The sequence below is a fragment of the Scleropages formosus genome, chromosome 5, assembly GCF_900964775.1.
Source record: "Scleropages formosus chromosome 5, fSclFor1.1, whole genome shotgun sequence".
NCBI classification, from domain to species: domain Eukaryota; kingdom Metazoa; phylum Chordata; class Actinopteri; order Osteoglossiformes; family Osteoglossidae; genus Scleropages; species Scleropages formosus.
The window spans coordinates 38,005,091-38,027,909 of NC_041810.1; the positions used below are offsets into that span (position 1 = coordinate 38,005,091).

General features: G+C 45.7%; 1 protein-coding gene across 6 annotated transcripts in view; it reads right to left on the reverse strand.

Annotated features, from left to right (window-relative positions):
* The window catches only part of celf6 (CUGBP Elav-like family member 6), a 117,414-nt gene that overhangs the window by 32,775 nt on the left and 61,820 nt on the right, over positions 1–22,819 (reverse strand). For 3 of the 6 annotated variants that reach the window (XM_018745258.2, XM_018745257.2, XM_018745253.1), the window contains exons 3-4: positions 8,458–8,506; positions 2,017–2,145 (exon numbers count right to left, since the gene is read on the reverse strand). In XM_018745258.2, coding sequence (XP_018600774.1) covers positions 2,017–2,145; positions 8,458–8,506 — 178 coding nt within the window. The remainder of the gene's footprint in view (positions 1–2,016; positions 2,146–8,457; positions 8,507–22,819) is intronic. The other 3 variants (XM_029252047.1, XM_018745254.1, XM_018745255.2) reach the window with 2 other exon arrangements.

Here is a 22,819-nt window from a genome sequence, read left to right on the forward strand (position 1 = left end):
AGGAAAGAAATGTAAAAGCTTTCATCTCCCTGGAATGTAGCGCTCACAAATGAACCTCATGTCCCTGAACAAACGGACCAATTTGACCTCTGGAGCATCAACATTAAGGGACAGCCTGGAAACACGTGACCGTTTTCAACTGCAGCTGTCTCCAGGATGAGCAGCTCAGACCCCCCTGGGCTTCATGTGTCCTGCTCCCTCCCACAAATGCGGTGCATGTAAAATGGATGGGGTCCTCTGCATGGTTCCCCTGTCAGCCCATTGGGAAGTGTCCCTTTCCCTGACCTAGAAAGAAGAATTTCCAGGCTCAGCTAAGTCTTCTGAAGACCTGCGAGAGCGGCTCACTGCGGCATTATGTGGAATTGTGGTTTTCCAGTTTGATAGTCAGGGAGGGAAAAGGGGAGCAGGATTGCTTTCAACTGGGAGGTTCTGCGCTGCCTTTTGAATTACCAGGAAAGGAATGAGTATTTATGAGTCCCATCAGGCTGAATGGCTGACATTTATAACACAACTTAATTATAGACTCAAAAGCCATCTCCCCATTATTCTCCACAGTTCTCTGCTCTATTCAACTCCGTCAGTGAGTGATACACTTATACACTTACACAGGAAGGGTAAAGCTGTTTTTTTTTTCATTACTTTCTCATAGCAAGTTGCCTGAAAGCACTTTGTAGTGCGCTTCCAAAGCATAGCGCATATCAGACTTCTGGGTCACCCGGGCATTCTTTAGTTCCCATGCATCAGTTCAGCGCATCAGGTGGAGGAAATGTTCGCAAAATAAACTGGGCCACAAAGGGATTCTTAAGGCCACCAAATGTGACTTGTGCCAAATATGAAATTCACCATTTTTTTGAGTGCTGTACTCTAATCCACTGTCCACTGGTAGTAGATGTGTGGTATTCCACCATATAGGATTAAAAACAGACATTCTCTGAACAGTGTGAATTTGAAACTATGTTTGGTGGGAGCCAGCAACCTAAGGGCCTTTGCCTTTGCAAAAGACTAACATACTTTTATATCCAGTAGGACTGACGGTAGTGTAAGAATGTGCTTAATGTCTGAAATGTTGTCCAAAGAGAACCTGATATCGTACCTGCACTGTGCAAGGTAAATAACTGGAAAACCAATAAATTAAAGTATCAAGCTATTCAGTGCATACTGGTAATGTATCAGTTTCAGTAACCGTAACCCAATTTAATTCCTTTGGGTAAAAAGATATAGCAAACAAAACCCCAAAATTTGTAATATAATAAATGAAAGGTTGTATAATGACTACAGAATGAAGGAACGTTTCATTGATCAAGCACAAGGCAAAGTAATTTTGAGCTGTTCATGAAGTCTCACCTGAAGTCATAACAACGCTGCTACTGTAATATAACCCAAAATCAGCATGAAATTATCACTGTGTAGGAATTAAATGGTAGCACATGCAGCACTGACACTGTTCTCCGTTGTGATGGAGAAGTGTAATTTCCATGAGCATTCTGAAACCATAGTAATTAAAGCCCTGAGCAGTGGCAACGCACAGTCGCAGACATGGGAGGAAACACGGAATTGGACATGGAGCGGAGTAACATACTGAGAACGTGACTTGCTCAACAGATGACCAGTATGTCCTGCTATGCTACGATTAAAATAATTTTAACAAATATATTACCAGAGATTTCAAAGTAATACTTCAATTTATTCTTTGCCAACCCTAAGTGAGCATCCAACAAGTGTGTACAAGTAACAGGAAAAATCTAGTTCACAATCTTCCTTTCCAAAAATAAAATGGAAATATTGTGCAAAATGAAGCATTCTGAATGAGGCAATGTTAAAACATGGATATTAATTAGGATACAGAGTTTAGATACACTTAAGGTTAAAATTCAGTGTGATATTAAGTAAGGATAGCCCAGGAACGTGAGGCTGCACAAGCGCTACTCTGCAGCTTTCAGATATCCTAACAGAGCCAGCGTGGAGGCAGTGGCAGCATGGGAAGGGTGTGGGGGGCAGGGGAATGTTGCCGCTGACCCTTACTGGCCCCATCAGGCCCTCTCAGGATGGTGCACTCCTCGATCTGGCCGAAGCTCTCGAACAGCCGCCGCACGTCATCTTCGCTCTGCTGCTTGCCCAGCATGCCCACGAAGAGCTTCCTGTCTTCTGGAGAGAAAAACAAAGGCAGAAGGAAAGAGAAAGGGCACAGGCCGACACAGCAGCCGCCATTGGCCAGCTTTCACAACGCTGTGCGAAACCCCCCCCAGCACAGCAGAGTCGGTCCCCCTCATGAGGAGGCAGACCACCATCCAAGAGCACAAGACATTGCATTGTGTAACTGTGCTTGTCTACACCATGGTGCTCAACCCTGGTCAGCAGGGAACCCTGACTTTCACTCTATTTATAATTGTTTTATTGCAGCAATTATTTGGACTGTAAGGCACCTCTCCTGCTGTTCCTGGTGTCAGTCAGGGACTAATTAAATGTGCAGGATTCAAGGCCTCAAGGACCAGGCACGACAGGCGTGATTTATGTCAGATATGTCAGATGTTAACCATTATATGTTCAATACAGTCCAAAGATTTTCCATTTTCTTCCAACAAGCTGCTTTCAAGTAAACTTTGATTCACCTTTCAACAAAGCACTTTTATCAAATACCTTGGACTCCAGAGAGGGACCAACCTGCAGAGCTGGAGTTTTGAGGGTAGGTGCATGATCCTTAACTGCATATGATACCGAGCAACATTGAGAGGACTTGACTGAGCTTCCATCTCTTATGGAGTTTCTATAGCATGAGTGCATAAGTGTTGAGGAAGAACTTGGGGTGTCACCTCACACCAAATGCAGGCTGCTTTACAGATGGAGTAGGGTTTTCTTCTGATGAGCTGCCTAGGAATCAGTTGTTCTCTTTGGTTAGGAATTAATCACATTCTTCATTTTCCCCATCAGTGTTTGTTTCTCATTCAGCAGAGTCATGGATTAACTGAGCCTCTGGTGAGAGCCTGTCCCTGGGGCTGATCCAAAGTGGCATGAGGAGCACGAGCGCTTGATTGGAAACGACACAGCTAGTCTTTGCTTGGAGCCATTTGCCTTGGAGAGAGGAACAGGAGCCTCACCTGGACCTGCCAGACCGCATTAAATGCAGGGCTCCTGCTCATTGCTTATTTTACATGAAAAATATCAATAGAGCATCCTTTATAGATGCAATTCATTTACATTATACTCCCAGAAGTATGGTGTAGCACCAACTTCCCACCTTAGAATGAAAAATTGATAATATTTAACTCTCTTCTCTACATCTCTGCATAGTCATGTGCTATATAGTTTACGACTGAATTACTACAAATTAGCCTCTCTTCTTGTTTGCTCGTGTTTGGTGCACCTTCTGTGTGGGTGTTTTCTTTCAGGGAACAGCAGCCTCCACTCTCAAAATATTTGACCCCTAGCCTGGTTGCTCTTCAGCTCTGCCTGTGTAACTGGGGAACAAAGACTGTGAGGTTTTGTGTAAATGTTCAATCCACTGTCAAAAGCACCAGTCAAAGCAGAACTCCAATGCTGTATTTCAGACAAGGTGTGTGATCAGAGCAAATCTGAGGGCACAGAGACCTCTGGCTGCCCAAGAGAGACACTCCTTCCCCTCCTCTTACCACTAAATTGCATTACTTCCCTTTGCCTGCACTGCATAAACACAGTCCTGTGTTTGTACACCCAGCACAGCTCCTCAGCTTAGGACTTCCCTAATTTTTGAAAACTGAGCATCATTTAACCCTTGCAAAACCACCATGTGTATGGCACAGGACCATTTTTTTTAAATATAAAAACTCCGTTACAAGACAAATTTGTAACTCTGGCATTTTGTTTTACGGACTAAAATTGCTCCAGTGACACACAGAGTTGAGACAAGTCAGACTATCTACTGTGTACCCATTTGCCACTGCTGCAGTTCTGCCCGTCGCAGCTCCCAACAGCACGCCTCGGTGGCAGGAGCAGGAGTGCAAATGCTGTCATGTGCGAATGCTCAGACACCACCAGGCCACACGCTGGGCCTCCAGGTTTTGCCACAGCACCATGCAGTTGAGTTAATTAGACAGTGTGCTGGTAGCAGGTCTACATTCCTGTGTTAATGAAAGCAAAGTGAATGACCTCGAGGTGCAGCCAAGAGACAGCACTGGTGTTCCTCTGTGTGGCTTCTGTTTAGGGAAATATGTTGCAAACCAAATTTGGATCCACTGCCTTTTCATTGACTGACCTCAGAACTGCAGCCCCACTTGGAGCATCCGCAGAAGCTCCTCTGCTGGCTTCCCATTGGATCTCACGCAGGCCGCAATTCATTAGCGTGCTTCACGCCAGCCTCCCAAGTGGTGGTTATTGGATTTGTGCTTTTCCCACTCTCCCTAAGCCACTCACGGGCTTTAAAGTGCATTTATGAATATGAATAAATGACTTCTAATGCACACAGTGAATAAAGAGATATTTAACCTGGTGCCAAGAGAGAGAGAGAGTTCTTTGTGTAAAAAGAACAAAAAAATCAATGAATACTGAGTTAAAATAGAATTATGCATTTACATCCAGAAGAGGGTGGGACCTGAACTCAATCGTATTTAGAGTCTATATGGTCGAGAGTCTTCGACAGGCACGCCAGCCCCAACTGGCAGACTGACCCCATTCAGCAGAGTATTTGTTCTCTCATGTGCATCCCACATCCCATCCCCCATGGGGTCACTCCTCTCCACCTCTCTCACTCTTTCTCTGTCTGGTCTCTCGCTGTACATTGTCTATACCTCTAACTGGCCTCTCTCTGCTCTTTGCTGCAATGTGCATGAAGCTCCAAGCTCCTTACCCCCCCTTACCCCCACCCCACATTCATACCCCCTATCTTCCACACTTCCACTTAAAATAAAGCTTGTGGGAAACCAAGGGCAAGTGTCTGTCTTACAGCCTGCCCCTAACACTCCCCACCATCCTAAATCAGATATACATACATCCCAATTTGATGCTATTCACTCATGTTTCATAGAAGGTGGACTTAATTGTGTGGAAAATGATCCCATCCGTTGTCAGCCTCAGCCATGTCCAGACTGAAATAACGTATGGACAGCCAGGTTTATAAATGCAAATAAAGGCAGATCAAAAAAAGTTATGAAAACACTACTGACATCTGACAATTGCTTGTCTCAGAAAGCCTTTTGATTTTAGCACCCAGTGTATTAAAAATTAATGGATTTTTCACGGACGCCATATGCTGTCAAGACTGATATTCCTCTCTTCAGAACTGAGAGGTGCTTTTTTCCTAGGCAGAATCTATACTCACTGGATTGTTCTTGCTTTATTTCATATGTCACTGCGTTTCAAGTAAGAGAATGAGTCTTTGGAAACCCACTTAACATTTTCATTCCTGTGTGCCGATGTCAGCTTTCCTAGTAGTTTGTCTTCAGGCATGCTGTTTTTCTTTTTTTATTTGGAATAATGATCTGACATCAGCATTGCTTCTGATGAGCTATTATGTGGATTGGTTAGTGATCTTGAAAGCCAAAGAGCTACCGGCCCCTGGAATTATACTTGCAGCGTTCCTATGAGCAAGGGTGCACAAAAATATAACAACAGCAGTGGATCATCTGAAATTGAGACCAGCACCACTAGGGACTGTATGCTAGTATCATGACATATTTTGTAAAACTATTAGAAGGCTCACATCTTCAAATGGCCCACTGCTAAGAGCAGTGTAGCAAGTCAGCATGCAATGAAATGATTAATATTTTACCAACGCTCTAAAAACCAGCAAAATGAACTGTATACAAGGGCTTCTTCCCAAAAATGAGCTTTTTCAGTCATCACACTTATTAGTGTAACTAGTTGTTACACAATTAGAGCTGCTGCCTTTGGCCCCAAAGGTTCCAGGTTTGAATTCTGCCTCTAGCTGTAGTGCCCATGAGCAAGGTACTTTGCCTAAATTGCTCCAGTAAAATCACTCAGCTGTAAAAATGGGTAAGTCATTGTAAGTAGCTTAACACTGTAAGTCACTTTGGAGAAAAGCACCAGCCAAACGAGAAAATGCAATTTTATCTGGCTGGAGCCAAGTCTTATGTTTTGGGTGTGAACCAAAATAATTTAGGTTCACCTGTGAGGAAAAGGAATGCTTCTGCTGCTGCAGTGGCAGACATCCCCCCGCCCCCCAGCTTCCCAGTGGGCTTTGCCATCTATGCTTCAGAGAAGCAAGAAGTGTTGTCACTGTCACCCCCTTCCACTAGAGGGCCCTGCCTTTGAATGGTGATTTTGAAAACAGAAAGAGGAGGAGGAGATATCTCATATAATCATACACCACACCTGCAGGGTCAACTCTAGCTGAGAGTAGAGGGCCTTGTCATTATGCTGTGCTTGCTGCTTTCTTCCATATTCATACTAATTGGACTTGGTGCCCATTTTACCAAGCTTTCAGTGGGATAAGTGGAACAGCTCATGGCTATCTCCCATCACAGAGAACCTGGTTGACAAGGTCATGAGGATGGATGTGGTGGAGGTGTAGGGTAGACATTGGTGCCTCTGCTCTGGCTTACTACTGAGCCTGGTGCTGTTGTATCCATACCACTCTTTTACATGTCTCAACCATCCTTCTGTCAGCCTTGCCTGGAAACTCAGCACGACGACGACCAGAGCTCTGCTGCCAAACCTTCAGCAAGTGTCGGGGTTAACCTGAATTTAAGGACCGCCCTGTTGAGAATTAGCCCAGTGCAGAGCAAATAGTGGTGATTTTCTTGGTAGTTGTGTCGAACTTAGGACACGAGTCCTGCATGGGACGATCCTGCTTGCCATAGCATCCAAGACAATGCTGCAGATGTAATAACTTCTGCTTTAACTGTAGACAACCCCAGCAACAGGAAAGCAGTGGATCAGCTTTAGTGAAGCAACAGACATTTAGAGATAAATTACATGACAGACACTGTGTTCCGGCATGGCTCAGTGTGTGGTCTGGGAGTGCGGCTTGCCAAAGGTGAGCCACCATAGCTGACCCATCTTCCTCTTCTGAGAGACTACATCTTTCCCAAGAAGAACAGGTGTGGGGGAGGGGTTTCCAAAATAACGTCAGAGCCCACTAATGGGCACTAACGGCTGTGGAGGCATGTAAACTAGACACCCCTGCATCTCCCCCAGACTGATAATTGCCAGTGTCATGTACTTGACAAATGTGGCTGGGCTTTAGGAACGGCAGCAGCGGAGCCATTTCAACTGCGCAGGAGATCAGGTTATCACGTGGGGACAGATCTGCATGCTCATACAGGTGCCATCACCCCAGAAGCTCATGAAAAGCATTGCATCCTTGTGAAGATCTATTTAGTAGAACCTTCTGGTCATTCTCATCACTAGTCGGCAACTGTGGAGAGCACTTCCTTTTGCTCTTGTAGGCTTTTCTTCCTCATTCCTGTTCTGCCCCAGTTCCATTACACACACCACCTTTTTCCCAGGCTGCCTGGAAGGTGTCCCTGGCTGACTGGCAGACTGCAGAAGCCTGAGGCTTACGCTCGGCATAGAGCCGCCTGCATTTTCCTCCCTTGCCTGTATTTCTTCTCCCGGTAGAGAAAGAGCAGTAATTGATAGCGAGGCCCGTCCATCCTTCTCTCTTTGGCCCTCCATCCAATCCATCTCCGCCAGACGCAGACTGGCTCCCGCCCAAGCCCTGTCGGTCAGACTTTGCCTGTTTTTAGATGGCCATTAATTAAAGTGGCGCCGTGACAAAAATAGGACCTAAATGGGATTTGTGTGGCGAGGAAATGGGCTGCCTGAATCTAACCTGGCAGTGTAAATCACAGCGGGGCCTCAGTCCAGGAAGGAGGGGCACGGAGCTCATGCACTGCTGAAGAAACCTTATTCTTATCCACCAACTGTACTTGGCCAAAAAATCCTATTTATGTTCACCGATTGCAGCGAGCAATGTGGAGGAAATCATATCCATCTTAAACCATCACAGCTGGCTATTGAATACAAATAGCCAACAATGTTCATCAACTGTGGATTTGGACAGGGGGATAAGTCCTGACAATATGAATCAGCCGTATTCCCCTGGCAGTTGTATCTGTTTTGTGGACACATAGACTGAAACTGATCACCTGTGAGAAGAAGTGGTCTTCACAACTTCATCCATGCATTAGGCAAAAGGAAATTTCTGTCTGGGCATGAAATGCAGCAGCAGAGCAGTCAAAAGGACTGGCTCTAGTTCAGAGATGCAGTGCTTTGAGTAGGTGAAGCATGCCTTATGGTCTAAGGAGCTCTGGGGGCAGTGGAAAGCAAAGGAGGGCAGGCCAGACATTTTCACAAGGAGACCTAAGGGAAGTCGGCTCCCTGCACAGATGGGATGGAGCTTTCGTTGGTGAGAGTGAGTGACCTATGTGAGTGGCCAGAGAGCCACGTGTGGCTCTCTCTGCGCACCGGCATACCAAAATGTGTTGAGGGGACAGTGGAAGCACTGAAGGGAAAACCAATTACCTCCTCGTCCTTCGCTGTCAGCTGGTTTCACCTGGATGGGCCGGTTCATCTGAAAGAGGGAAGAAGAGACCCACTGTCAACACCTACTCTTGTACTTCTGACTGGCTCACACACATCAAATAATGAGCAACCTGATAGCAGCACGCCCTGCCATGTGTCTCTCTTAACTTCCACTAACATTCTGCAACATCCACATTTCCGCGAAATCACAGCAAACAGTGTCGTTTTCAAGCATCTAATTCTGCATCACTGGAAGCCCTTCTTTCCAAACCATGAGATCTGTAACCACCTGCTTCATACACACACGAATCAGCCCACGCACACATGTGTTACCTAGGTGGAGAGCAGACTCTGATGATATGCCAGAAAAGCAGCCAAAGGAGAGGTAACACAAAGTCAAACAAATTAATTAAGACCAAACCACTGAGAGGGAGAAAAAAGAGCAGCAAAGCTCACAGTCATCTGTCGCATCTCAAGAGCTCAACAAGTGGTCACTACTCTCAGTGGAGAGTTAGGCACAGACAGGTGGGATGGGACGGAATTTTCCCGGCCAGACTGAAAATAGGAAGTGGGCTCTCTGAGTGACGTGAGTCAGACGTCTGTCATTATGTTAAGTGAAAAATTCCCATGGCTCCATACGCACCACTGATCTCCCGCAGATGGACAGGGTGTGATCTGGCCTGGGCCGGGGTCATGAGAAGAGCCTACTGTGTCTGTGCCGTCAATGAGGATCCCCACAGTGAGCATGGGCTTTGTCTAAATATAGGCCTGCAATGAGATGGACTCACAGAGATCAGCCGATACGGTGCCCGTTGCAACGGGGCCAGGTTGGGGGTGGTAACACAACATGCCTCAGACACCCTGATCCCATGGGACGTGTCTAGCACAGCTTTCCCACCAGTTCGCGTTAGAAAAGGGTTTGTGTTGCTTTGGAACAAAGACAAAAACTCCACTGTATGCAGTATGAACATGGATTACTTGGACATCAAGCACAGTCTAGGTGTTCTCTTCAGGGAGGATTGATCATTTGAATCAGTGCAGACTGGGGCACTCAGAGTTATACGTTTGGGCTCAAGCCAGCTGGGGCATACAAGCGTTTGCCTTAGGGGAGGTAAGGAGCATAACCCACAGCCCCCACACCAGCCCTGTGACCAGGGTCATTCATTCACTTTGCACACAGGAAGTGGGTAGACAACCCTAGTACAGAAATCAAAGTGCAGATGCCATGGTGAGCACAGGTATGCACGCAGGCACGCACACACACTGAAGCCGCTATTCCCCAGCAGGGTCACGGCGAGTCGGAGCCTAACCCGGCAACACAGGACATAGGGCTAGAAGGGGATGGAACACACCCAGGACGAGATGCCAGTCCATCACAAGGCACCCCAAGCAGGAATCAAACCCCAGATCCGCCAGAGAGCAGGACCCAGCCAAGCCCCCTGTGCCACCACACCCTCTGCTGTCATAAGCATGCATGCACGCACGCATGCACGCACACACACACACTTTCTGAACCGCTTGTCCCATATGGGGTCGATGGGAACCGGAGCCTAACCCAGCAACTCAGGGCGTAAGGCTGGAGGGGGACACACCCAGGACGGGATGCCAGTCCATCACAAGGCACTCCAAGCGGGACTCGAACCCCAGACCCGCCAGAGAGCAAGCCCACTGTGCCACCACACCCCCTGCTGTCATAAGCAGTGTGCCTTAAACTAATATTATGTAGTATATACTATTAATATGTACTATTATTGGTATACTATATATACTTTACTATATATATATATATGTATGTATATATACACACACATTTTCAGAACCGCTTGTCCCATACAGGGTCGCGGGGGAACCGGAGCCTACCCGGCAACACAGGGCGTAAGGCCGGAAGGGGAGGGGACACACCCAGGACGGGACGCCAGTCCGCCGCAAGGCACCCCAAGCGGGACTCGAACCCCAGACCCACCAGAGAGCAGGACTGTGGTCCAACCCACTGCGCCACCGCGCCCCCCCGTATGTATATATATATATATATATATATATATATATTACTGTATTACTAGTATACATTAGTATACTATTCTAATATTATTAGAATAACTAACCAACTAATATTCCATCTCTTTGCTTTCTCTTTGACTTTATATGAAACACATAATTAAAGAATTGTTCAGTAAAAACTATCATTCAGAATGTTGTAGATTGTCTACAGGTTTGTTCATTTTAACAGTTGCGTATTTCACTGGATCACAGCCTCATGACAAAGGATATTAATGAGAACAGATCTTGTCCTGGGAGCAGAATCATTGAGTCTCATGATCATTGTCTTAACTGGCCCCTCAGTATTCAGCTTTCTGATTTTAAACAGGCCTATGTGCTTCCATCAGCAGTTCTCCTCAGTTCCCATCTTTTCTGAGCCCATTGTGGAGCACATGGTAACCCCACAGAGCTCACAGGAAATCTCTACCTCACCACAGCTACCTAGCTGGAGCAAGAAGAAAAGATTGCCTTGACTATCTGTCTGACTGGCTCGTTCCCAAGTGGACTGTCCAATAGTCCAGCCACTAAGCCATCTCGCAGGGCAGTGTCCACACAGACTTGCACACATACACACAGGTATATGGTCACACACTTACACCAGCGCTCAGTCAAGATTTCGAAACAGCAGGTGGTTTAAGTGACATTTTAAACCCTTATTACACGGTACAAGATTAGCCAACGGACAAAGGCAAAGTTAATTATACAAATTTATCAGGGCAGAAGAGGGACAGAGGGACAGCTCTTCTTCCTGCCTGAGGACCATGATGAGGCGGACTGCAGCCATCCCTGTCCCTGTCTTCTATCGCAGTACATAGTACGTGTATCACAGAAACGCATGTGGCCACTTGGTCTCAGCAGCAGACAGACAGACAGCGGGAGCATTGACCAGCCTCAGAACAGCTCCCTCTCCCCATCTCTCTCCTGTACCTCAGCTTCCAAAAACCAATACGCTTCCCACCACAGCTTCTTAATGGGTTGATCAATGGTGACAAATTGGCAGCTCACCTCGCCTTGCTGGGGAATTTGCGATCGAAGCCATGCTCCAACCCCCCTCCCCCACCCCTTACCCCCTTCCTTGGGTTCCTTTCTACACCCTCGTTTTTTTAATCTCCTGAGGCCGATCTATATTTTTCATTCTTTTATGATGAATACACCTTCACTTTCGGTCACGGAGGAGTGAGGGGGAAAAAACAACAATACGAGAAAAACACCTTACATTTCTCAAGCGGCAACAAGTCACCACCTGGGATTGATGTTGCTGCATAGGAAGAGGAGACAGGAGAGAGCTGCTCTCTCTGGGGTCGCCCTGAACACCTATCTTGGACCTTTGAAATTACTATCGCATGGAACTCAGAGAAGAAGGGAGTTTGTAAATGATGCTTGCATTGGGGTCTGAGGACATTTAGGAGATTTTACTAACAAAGAGATGATCAACTCATTTAATTAAATGTGGGCAGCTATGGTGGAACAGTGAGTAGGGCTGCTGTCTCATAGCACCTGGGTGGTGCAAGAGGAAATGTGTTACATTCCTGCTCAGTTTGTGTGGAGGTTGCATGTTCTTCCTGTGTCTGAGTGGGTTTCCCCTGAGAGCTCTGGTTTCCTCCACAGTCCAAAAACATGCTATTGTGGTTCATCCATAGTGTGTGTTCCACTGATGTATGGATGAGTGACCCATTGTAAGTAGTGCATCTAGCAGTGTAAGTCTCCTTGGTGAATAAGGTATGTGGGCTCATAAGACTATATAGAGTTCATTGGAAGTTGCTTTGGAGAAAAGCATCTGTTAAATAAATGCTCATGTTTTACCAGTTGCTCAGCAGTTTGAATCAGGTGGCAGAAAATAATTTTACTAAGAAATTTACTAACAATATCTGCAAACCCTTCTGGAAGTTATTAGGAAGTGCTGTATGACATATGAATAAGTACAAAAATAAATAATTTACTAAGTGAAATAAGTGCAAAAAAATAAAATTTTGGATGGTGAAAATGGAAATGAGTTGAGGAACCCTGCTTTCCTTTTCCAGTGCTTCTAACAGTGGCTGGACCTAAAGACCATTTCAGCCTGCTGCCAGGTCCAGTGTGTACTCAGACTGCTCTTTTGTCAGATCACCCGCCGCAGCGATCGGCGCCCATGCCATTCACAGTGTGTTAGGCCGAATGAGAGAAGCCCTGAGAGGAGCGCACTGCCAAGGCTCACACATCACACAGCACAGGAGGAACTGCCACTACATGTCCTCATTTCATAAGCTGCCCTCCTACTCACTGGCGACCGTGACCCCAAAAGTGTCGTAGATGTTTTTGCCTCTTCAAAAAGGCTGTGTGAAAACAGGGCAAAGCAGCAGGGGAAGCAGGTAGGCGGATGTGTGTTTGGCCACGGTCTGGATATAGGTACACTGAAGAGATGCTCAACTGTAACATCCCCCACGTTATCTGGGGAGGTGTGATGGACGGCACTGCAATCCATTGCTTACCAGGGCTCTGGCAGATTCACAATCAAAAAAGAAAAAAAAAAAAAACAACTGCTGTTCAATATTTTCGCAGGTGAGATCCTCAGTGAACAGGAAAATGACTACATGCTTATATATCTTTTGTGTTTTGCCGTGTTTTGTCACTCTAAATTCAGTCCCTCCCTCCATAATTACCTGACAATTGATTCCCCATGGAGACAACTTTCCGTGATCATTTTTCTTGTAAAGCTCTACTCCTTCCAGAGGGCTTCTACTCTTCCCTCGCCTCCGTGCTGCTGTGAGTATGTCTCGTACCTTTTCGCTCCTATTTTTACAAACTGCCCAGCAGGGCTCTGTCTGAGTTTGGAAATAAGCTGGACAGTGAGAGCAGGTGAGAAATCCTCCTGTCACACCACTGCCTACTTTATGAACCCCCTTCCCCATCAGCCACTTCTTTCCAGCTGTGGTGCACAGATCACCACAGTGAGCATCTGCTGCGCTACATTACCTTTATAGCGCCCCCCGCCCCTTGTGTTTTTTTTTAATGAAGGGGGTGCTGGCTGGGACGATGAGGATTCGGTGCACCAAGACAAGACTAGCAAATAGACTAGGAAATGAACTGTGCCATGTGGAGTTCTTTCCATAAGAACAGCGACGCTGAGCTGGGGATGCTGGATTGGCGGCAGTCATCTTCAGAATCCTACCCCTCACACTGTAGGCACAGGGAACATGGAAAGGGTCTTTTCAAACCATCCAAAGGTAGATTGCTCTATATGGCCACACAGCAGAGTGCCTATTACTATGAGGCTAGATGTGTGGGCTCAACATTTTACACAGAGCTGTTTGGGTACTGATCAATGTCATCACCCCTTCATAGTTCATGGCCAGTGTCAGATGTGATGAACAGGTAGAAAAACTAAAGACTGTGGAGTTCAGCACCTAATGTCAGCCACAACAGTGACTCATGCCAAGGTTTCCTTCAAGGGGAAATGTGACTTAGCTCATCTACCTGTATGTGTTAATTTGAGTCAATGGGATGAACATCGCTTAATGGTTGTAGCCTTTCATCAGGTCAGAGAAAACAACTGGAATTTAATCCTATCCAGTCTGTAAAAATGAACCCCACTGCTGGTAGTGGCTGTTGTACTGACTGGTAGTACGGAATACCTAGAGTTCTACCTATGAGCAACCAATTGAGGTATAAGGTAATAAACGGGTCTTTGTATCCCATCCACTGTTTATTTATGGCAGAAAGCATTCGATTTAAAACACTGCTGCCTACAGAGCAAAATGGCTTACAAGCAAGAGCTCCTCGTAGCTCCTGAATCTCCTCTTGGCTTCACCTGAAGGTCAGCAAGACTCAGGCCTATCCATTATTGTTCCTGCTGGTAGGCTGAGTTAGGCACCATTTGAGCTGCATGACAAGACACATACCTACCCATACATACTCATCTCTACTCAAGCCCATACAGACTCATCTCTTCACACCTGTACATCTCAGACCAAGTTCAGATGTTATGTAATAAATGGAACACTCCAAGCAAAAAATCTGTCTCCTAAAATTAAATTCCAAAACAAAAGGTATTTTTATCCAAGACAATAGCAACACCAATGTATTTCATAATAATTGTAAGGACATTATTATTCCAGACTTGATTTTTAATATTATATTGTTATTTGTTCTTTCACTGTCAATATCTTGTAATCCAGTGCCGGTATGTCGGTGACCTGAAGTCTACCCCGTAAACACAGAGTGTGAGACAAGGTACACTCTGGACAGAGACAGTTTTATAAATTGCTTCACGAATGATAATGAGATAAAGACATTAATTTCCCAGGACCTTTACTCATGTCTTTTCCTCCGAAAAGAATGTAGAAAATAGATGATATTAATTAGATTGCAATATTAAAGCTTAATTTATGCTTGTGCAAGACAGTCATGTTATTAAAGCTGTTTATATGATGGCACATGTGTACATAGGCGCACTGGCACGAAGGGAAGAGGGAGTGGGGCAATGTCTTCATCACCTGCATGACCCTTTATTTAGAGTTTCCCTAGAAGTAGGAGGACATGCAACCATGAGTAGTAGACCAGAAAGCATGTCCATGCCAGAGATAAACCACCTCACCATATCAAATCCCTCTCTGTTATTCCTTACCAGTCACCATTTTTTTAAAGTCTATGAATAAAACACTACACTACACTACACACACACTTTCAGAACCACTTGTCCCATACAGGGTCACAGGGAACCAGAGCCTACCCAGTAACACAGGGCATAAGGCCAGAGGGGGACGGGACACACCCAGGACAGGACACCAGTCCGTCACAAGGCACCCCAAGCAGGACTCGAACCCCAGACCCACCAGAGCGCAGGACTGTGGTCCAACCCACTGCGCCACCACACCCCCTTTGAATAAAACACTAGTGTAGCATAAATCTTCAGTTTGTCCTCAGTCCTGGTTCCTGAAACATCCCATGATGATTTAAACAATGTTTTGATGATTCACAGAACTGAGCTAACCATTGCATAGCTATTCTTACACCCCCGACCTCACCCAAGCTCAATGCACCTGGCAGAAATCAGCAAGAGTGAGTATAAAGGAAGCCATCCCACCGCTCCCAGGTTGTGGAATCTACATCGAGACAACAGTCCCTTGCCCCTTGCTCCTGCCTCATCTCCCCAGCCCTAATTCCTTGTCTCCAAGTCCTGATGCCCTCGTCTATGAATTTTGACTTAGACATCATATCATCCCTCAGAACAACGATCACTCCTTGATTCTTTGATCCACACATGTCCGAGACCACGATTCTTGCCTTACCCTTTGGACAACTAATAGTAGATCCCACACTTGGGTTGTACCTCCTATCTCCTGCCATTGTGTACGTGACAGCTGTGTAACATTCTTATAAGGACTCAAAGACCCATGTTCAAATCTCGCTTCTTGCTGTGGAGCCTTAAACAGAGTTTTTACACTAGATTAATACAGTGAAAAATTACCCTGCTCCATAATTGGGCAAATAATTGTAAGCATCCTAATAATAATCTTGTTACTGGGGGCAGCTGAAAGCATAGTGGTTAGCATTACTGCCTTTGGACCCAAAGATTACAGGTTCAATTTCCACCTCTAGCTATACTGCCCTTGAGCAAGCTACAGTAAAATTACCCAGATGTGTAAATAATTGTAAGTATAACTTAGCACTATAAGTCACTTCAGAAAAAAGCTTCACCTAAATGAACCAGTGTATTCTGCTGGTGGTGAAACTAGACTGACATTAACTGATGGCTGTAATTGGTTCAAATTACTAATATTAAAAGAAATAGTTCTATGTTGTCTTGTGCTAAGCATAATTTAGTGTCTATATTTAGAGATATTTGTCTTCTTCGCTTTTTAAAATGCTCTCAGTAGTGTTTTTCCGTGTTACTTTCTATGTTTATTACACATTATTTTCAAACTCCATTGTAGCGATTTTTCCTTTTTACAACCATGTGATGTGAAGGATGGGTGTACTTGGCTCAGACAAAAGAAACAGGTTCTAAAACCACAGGGTTCCAGACCCACAGAGCTTAGCAGGAATCACATCCCATCTATGCAGTCACCTCAGGCAGCAGCATGTAAAGAGGAACACATGCGTGCCAGAACTGAAGAAACATTTTGCTCCCCAGCTGTTTGATCTGCACTCAGAGAAATTCCACTGGACATGAAAAAACGATAAAAATGAGATGAGGTTTAGGCCCAGATCTTTTAGAGGGCACCAAAGGTGTCAAATCCCATCAGAGGCATTTCTGAGGGCCTTTCAGTGTGAATACTGGTAGGAAGGAGAAGCATTAGGGTGGGGAGGGCAGTGTGACTAACAGGGACGACAGGAACACAGGAGACTGATGACAGGCTGATGGGCTTAAACCTGAATGCCACACCACTCTGCTCTGGGTTCGCCATTAAAGTGCTCTTTTCCACCAGTGCCTGCATGCAGACCATGGTACTGGTGGAAACAAATGCAAGTAAGTTACAATACACAATGAATACATACATACATACACCCACATAGCCTTAAACTTTAAACACTCATTTAGAAACATACATACACAGACACACACACGGAGATGCAAAACAGATTCTTGCTAACAAAAACTAAAACACTTTTTGAAATGCAAAGATTCACCTAAACAAAAGGATACCCAGGAAGATACATGAATATGCCCACACTCACACAAAAACAGACAGACAGACACAGACACACACAAATACCCTCCCAAGTACACTCCAGTTCTTCCCCTGCTCCCAGCTTCTAATTGTCTCTGTTTAATTGTCCTTTAGTTTTTAATTAAGGCTCAGACACCACAATGAAGAAAGAGCTTGAGTCCTTTTCAACCTGTAACCAGGAAACATGTGCGAGTAGTACAGTTGAGCTCTGCATGTGCCTTCACCTAGGCCTGTTACCACCAGAGTCATTCGAGAGTGACAGAGTGCACAGGTAAAGCACCTGGGAGAATAAGTGCAGTCACTAGATAGTTAAATGGATAGATTTACATGTAATAGAGGAATGGATCTGCAGTGGAATGTAACTGATATAGATCAATGTGCAGCTAATTATCTTACACACTGTGTGAAAGGAATGGAAGTTAAGGTTGGCTTATGTACTACCGACATACACACTGTGTGAAGGGAATGGGACCTAAGCTTGGTTCATGTACGACTGACATACCCACTGTGTGAAGGAAACGGAATTTAAGCTGGGTTTACGTACTGCTGGCATACACATTGTTTAAAGGAAACAGAACTTAAGCTTGGCTTAAGTAGTACTGATGAACACTGTGTAAAGGGAGTGGAATTCAAGCTTTGCTTATATACTATTGGCATACATTCTGTGTAAATAGAGTGGAATTTCATCTTTGATTTCATTCTTCCAAAATAAGAGTAAAAGTTAAGTAAATTTAAGACCTGCAAAGGAAATGAGTGGAGATTAGTTATGTGTCGAATACAGCTTTAGGTGTTTTAGTATGCTGTGTTAACTGCATGCTTTAAAGAAAACAATATTGTTCGCAGACAGAGTAGGTGTCATGGTTGGTTCCGGAAGGAAGTGGCGGACCCAAGTGCAGAGTGGGATGCATATCCCCCCCAGCTCTCCAAGAACTGCACTCGTCCAGAGTCAGTAAAAGGGCTAGCAAAATCATTCTAGACCCCTCACATCCAGGCCACTTCCTCTTTGAACCTTTGCCATCTGGCTGGCGCTACAGAGCACTGAGCACCAGGACAGCCAGGCATAAGAAAAGTTTCTTTCCTCAGGCCATCTACCTCATGAACACCTAAATCCCTCCCCTAGAGAGTAAACCAGTGCAATACATAATGCTATTTATATTTGTATTTAGGGGGTGCGGTGGCGCAGTGGGTTGGGCCACAGTCCTGCTGTCCGGTGGGTCTGGGGTTCGAGTCCCGCTTGGGGTACCTTGCGACGGACTGGCGTCCCGTTCTGGGTGTGTCCCCTCTCCCTCCGGCCTTACGCCCTGTGTTGCCGGGTTAGGCTCCGGTTCCCCGTGACCCCGTATGGGACAAGCGGTTCTGAAAATGTGTGTGTGTGTGTGTATTTGTATTTATAACTATTTATCACATCATATCTCTTACTCACACTCCCTTGCATTTGTATCTAGTGACTATTTTTGTATATTGGGTACTTTATATTTTTAAATATTTTTTATCCCTTATCCACATACTCTATCTTCTCACCTGTCTTGTCACTGTCATTCTGTCTGTGCTGTGGTAGTTCCTGTCACCAAGACAAATTCCTTGTATGTGTGAACATACTTGGCAATAAAGCTCGTTCTGATTCTGATTCTGATTCTGATGGTTTATTCAAGGAAATCCAAGAGCGGAGGTCAAAGGACAGGCAATCGGTCTTCGAGGCGCAAACGTCCTTACAAGGAGAATCCAAAAGGCAAGGTCGATATACAGGCGAGAGGTCGATGATCGTAGGAAGGTACAGAAATGTAGGAGGAAGGGACAGGATCGGGGAAGGTGTCAGGGAACAGGAAGGAGTGGAGCAAGAGGCTAGGAGATCGCTAACAACAAGGCTGAACAAGGTTCCATATCAGCTGGTGGTCTGAAGCAGCCTTTTATGCTCCAGTCTGCGCCACGCCCCAGCTGTTCTGCATTGGCTCGAGGGTGTGGGCGTGACAGTAGGGTTGGCCTGTAATGAAGTTGACTGTATGTATATATAAAATACATCGAGAAATCCTCATCAGCAATGATGGATGAACATCAGAACAAAGTTGCTATGATAACAATATAAAAGAACACACTGTAAGATAGTGACAAACCACTCCATGTCATTGTAAATGCCAGTTTTCTCTTTCGTTGAACCTAAGACTTAAGGAGCTTTTCCCCCAATAAGACATTGCTGTCTTCTTCCATTTGTTGTACAAGAAAAGAACCTGTGGGGTCTGACCAGCCCTGCTGTACAGTCTACAAACCCGCGGCTCCAAAAGCGCTCCTCTATGACAAAAGAAGAGGTTTGACACAGGGCTTGTACGAACTGTCCGGGCCCCACGCAGAGTCTGTGGGAGGCTTTCGGTTCCACAAATTCAACATGCAGAAGAATACGCTGGAGGCGTATCAGTTACCACCGGAGATGGAACATCAGCATAATCCAATTGTGTTTCTATATTTGGGATTCCCTTTCTCCCTGCACTGAGTCAGCAGATACACACAGGTTGGAGTGGTGCCACAGACGTTGGTGTTTGTGAATCCATGACCTAGAGGTCTTTAGTGTATGAGTGCACTGGGGACTGGAAACACTCCTCCTGCATACACCCGCACCCCTGGTCCTCCATTGAGTGTATCTATATGCTTGCTTTTATTTGTCCTAGGCTGCAGCTGGACTTCTACAAGAAACCTGTTCTTCTCGTTCAGTAGCACCTTGTGTCGATTTATGCTGGAGTTGCCATGCTATTCAAGTGTCACCGCTTGCCCTGATGCCTTGACTCATACAGTGTTGTGCTGTGTTCACAAAGTCTATAACAGCAGGCCTGGTTGCCAACCCTTGGGCTGGCGAGGACTTTGGAGGAGTTGTGGCTGAGTGTATGGAGGCTGCATTGCCCACTGAGGTAGTGGGGCTGGAGAAGGCACCCGGAACCCCATGTGTGATGTCACTGTCCCACTTAGCACCCTAACTGATGCAAACTCACACACAGGCAGCGGGTGCCAAAAACACAACACATTTGAAAAAGACAAGGTATCTCAGCCTCCCAGACACTTTTCCTGCCCCCTCTTACTGTACTCATTAGTCGGTGTGCCGAGGACAGGACAACCTGTCTATAAGTCACCTGTCCGTGTGAACAGCTCCGGGTGCCAAACTTTACTTCTGCTAATTCATCACATGAGAACTGTGAGGCTTGAACAAGTAAGGAGAAAGAAAGACAGAGGTAAAGCAATCCTCTGTAGAGAAGCAGCACCCCACCCCCAGAACGAGAGGCTGGCTAAATACTCGTCCCAAACCCACGCAAGGGCCGGGGGGCCTTCTCTTACCTCTCTTTATTTATTCCGCACAGGTCGCAAGGAAAGACACCCTGCATGTCGTGTTGAAAAATTAGCATTAACCAGCACTCCAGACTCCATCTCCATTACTGCAGTTTTACAGTAATTGTTGACCATCTGTGACCAAAGTGAGGAATGTGTTGCGCAGAGAGAGGCATAAGAGTCTCCTTCTTCATTGCAGGGTGGAAACCTTATACCGTTGGAAAGGAGTACTTTACAGCTAGCTGCACCGCATGCACTTCTGAGCACCCGTGCTTTTAGGGACAGTTTAAAATAATCTTTTCTTACAATTTATTTGGTACTTTTCAGTGGGTCTCAAGGTAATTAGAAACTTTATCATTAATTAACTAACTTTAAGCAGTATGCATAAAAGCCTGATACCAATATTAAGGTACTATGCTGCTAAGAAGCTAACTGGTGAACATTAAGGCATTACAAACATTGGCAGAAACCAGATAAAGATAACTTGCAAAACATTCAAATCTCCTTTGAAACCCTTTAACAGGCACCATTCTAGTTGTTAGAGTACATGTTGTGACACATACTGCTATCATGAGCGATAAATTGCGTGGGACTGCACATGAGGGTGGTGCTGCAGCAGCTGGATACACGCTCCCTCTGCCTAGCTGAGGTTTCCGTGTCGAACCACCGTGCTGTACACATGCTATATACACTCTGTTACACACATGGAATAGAACAGCTCAGCAATATGCCGGAGTTGTGCAGGACCCAGTCACCTCAGACACCCTCTGAATATTGGCTGGTCAAGCTGCAAGTGCTTGGAAATGGACTGTAGACTATAAATAAGGTCTGCCATCAAATTTAACACATTTGACATTTACATTTACATGTATTTATTTAGATGGGGGTGCGGTGGTGCAGTGGGTTGGACCGGGTCCTGCTCTCTGGTGGGTCTGGGGTTCGAGTCCTGCTTGGGGTGCCTTGTGGCAGACTGGTGTCCCATCCCGGGTGTGTCCCCTCCAGCCTTACGCCCTGTGTTGCTGGGTTAGGCTCTGGCTCCCTGAGACCCTGTGTGGGACAAGTGGTTCAGTAAATGTGTGTGTGTTTATTTAGCAGATGTTTTTCTCCAAAGCGACTTCCAATGAACTGTAGGTAGTATCAGCCCACATACCTTATTCACTGTGGTGACTTACACTGCTAGATACACTACTTACACTGGGTCACTCATCCATACATCAGTGGAACACACTCTCTGCATCACTCACACACTATGGGTGAAGCTGAACAGCATGTCTTTGGACTGTGGGAGGAAACTAGAGCACCCGGAGGAAACCTACGGAGACAAGGGGAGAACATGCAAACTCCATACAAGCATACAAACATTTTAACAGATAACCTCCCCTGTTGTCCTAGTATGTGAATGCCTGCTAGTCTGTTAATTAATAGTGAATGTACTTACTGCATGAATGCCCTGTAGGACAAAGTACAGGCACTTCTACTGAGATGGGACAATTTACTTTTTCCTACTTGACCCCTTATGTCTGACATGTGGTGCAGTTTCTTGCCAGAGGAAGATGGGCTTCTAGTGCACATACAGCTATGGGACACAGAGAGTTAACCTTGCAATTCTTCAGCTCTTATCAGCACTCAGAGAGGAACAGGGAGGGAGTGAGTGGGAAAATGTCATTCACTGGGAGAGCCAAGTGAGCCTACTAAACGAGTGGATTTTTATGCAAATGTATGCTAATTTATGCACGCAAGTCAGTGGCAGTGCCTGAGGCTGCTTTGATTGGCAGTTGCAGTTGTGTGTGTCTGTGTCTGTGTGTATGAGTGCACACACTTGCTAAGGAGGGGCCACCGGCTAGCAGGGATATCTGCAAAGACAAGAATCGACAAGTCCAAAGACTGCTTTCGTGCTCTGAAGAGCTCTCTTGAGCAAGTCAGGAGATGGTATGGGTGGAAACCACTAGGCATGGTCCTCCAATGACGACATCATGTTCCACCTCAACAGCTGTGTTTGTTAAACTGCCACCTTGACAAGCTGTCCAGGAGAACCTCATGAAACATCAGCGTTCTCTTGACTACAGGCTGATCTCCTACACTGACAATGTTGCTCTGGTGCTCTCCATACTCATGGACCTGGATGCTATTTACAAACAATTCTGGTGCTCTTCTCAGTCCTCTTTGCTGAGGGTAGGTGACAAGATGCTCACTCCGCTTTCCTTGATGCCTTTAGTTTAAAGGCAACTTTTCCAGGAAGAAAATAAGGGACAGTCACAACTCCCTGGTGATGTGTCAATGGTGCTTCTTTCTGCACTCCCTTGATGTGAATAATGTAAAATATGAAATAAAAGAGATGCTCCAGTAATTCGACAGTACCCTCACAT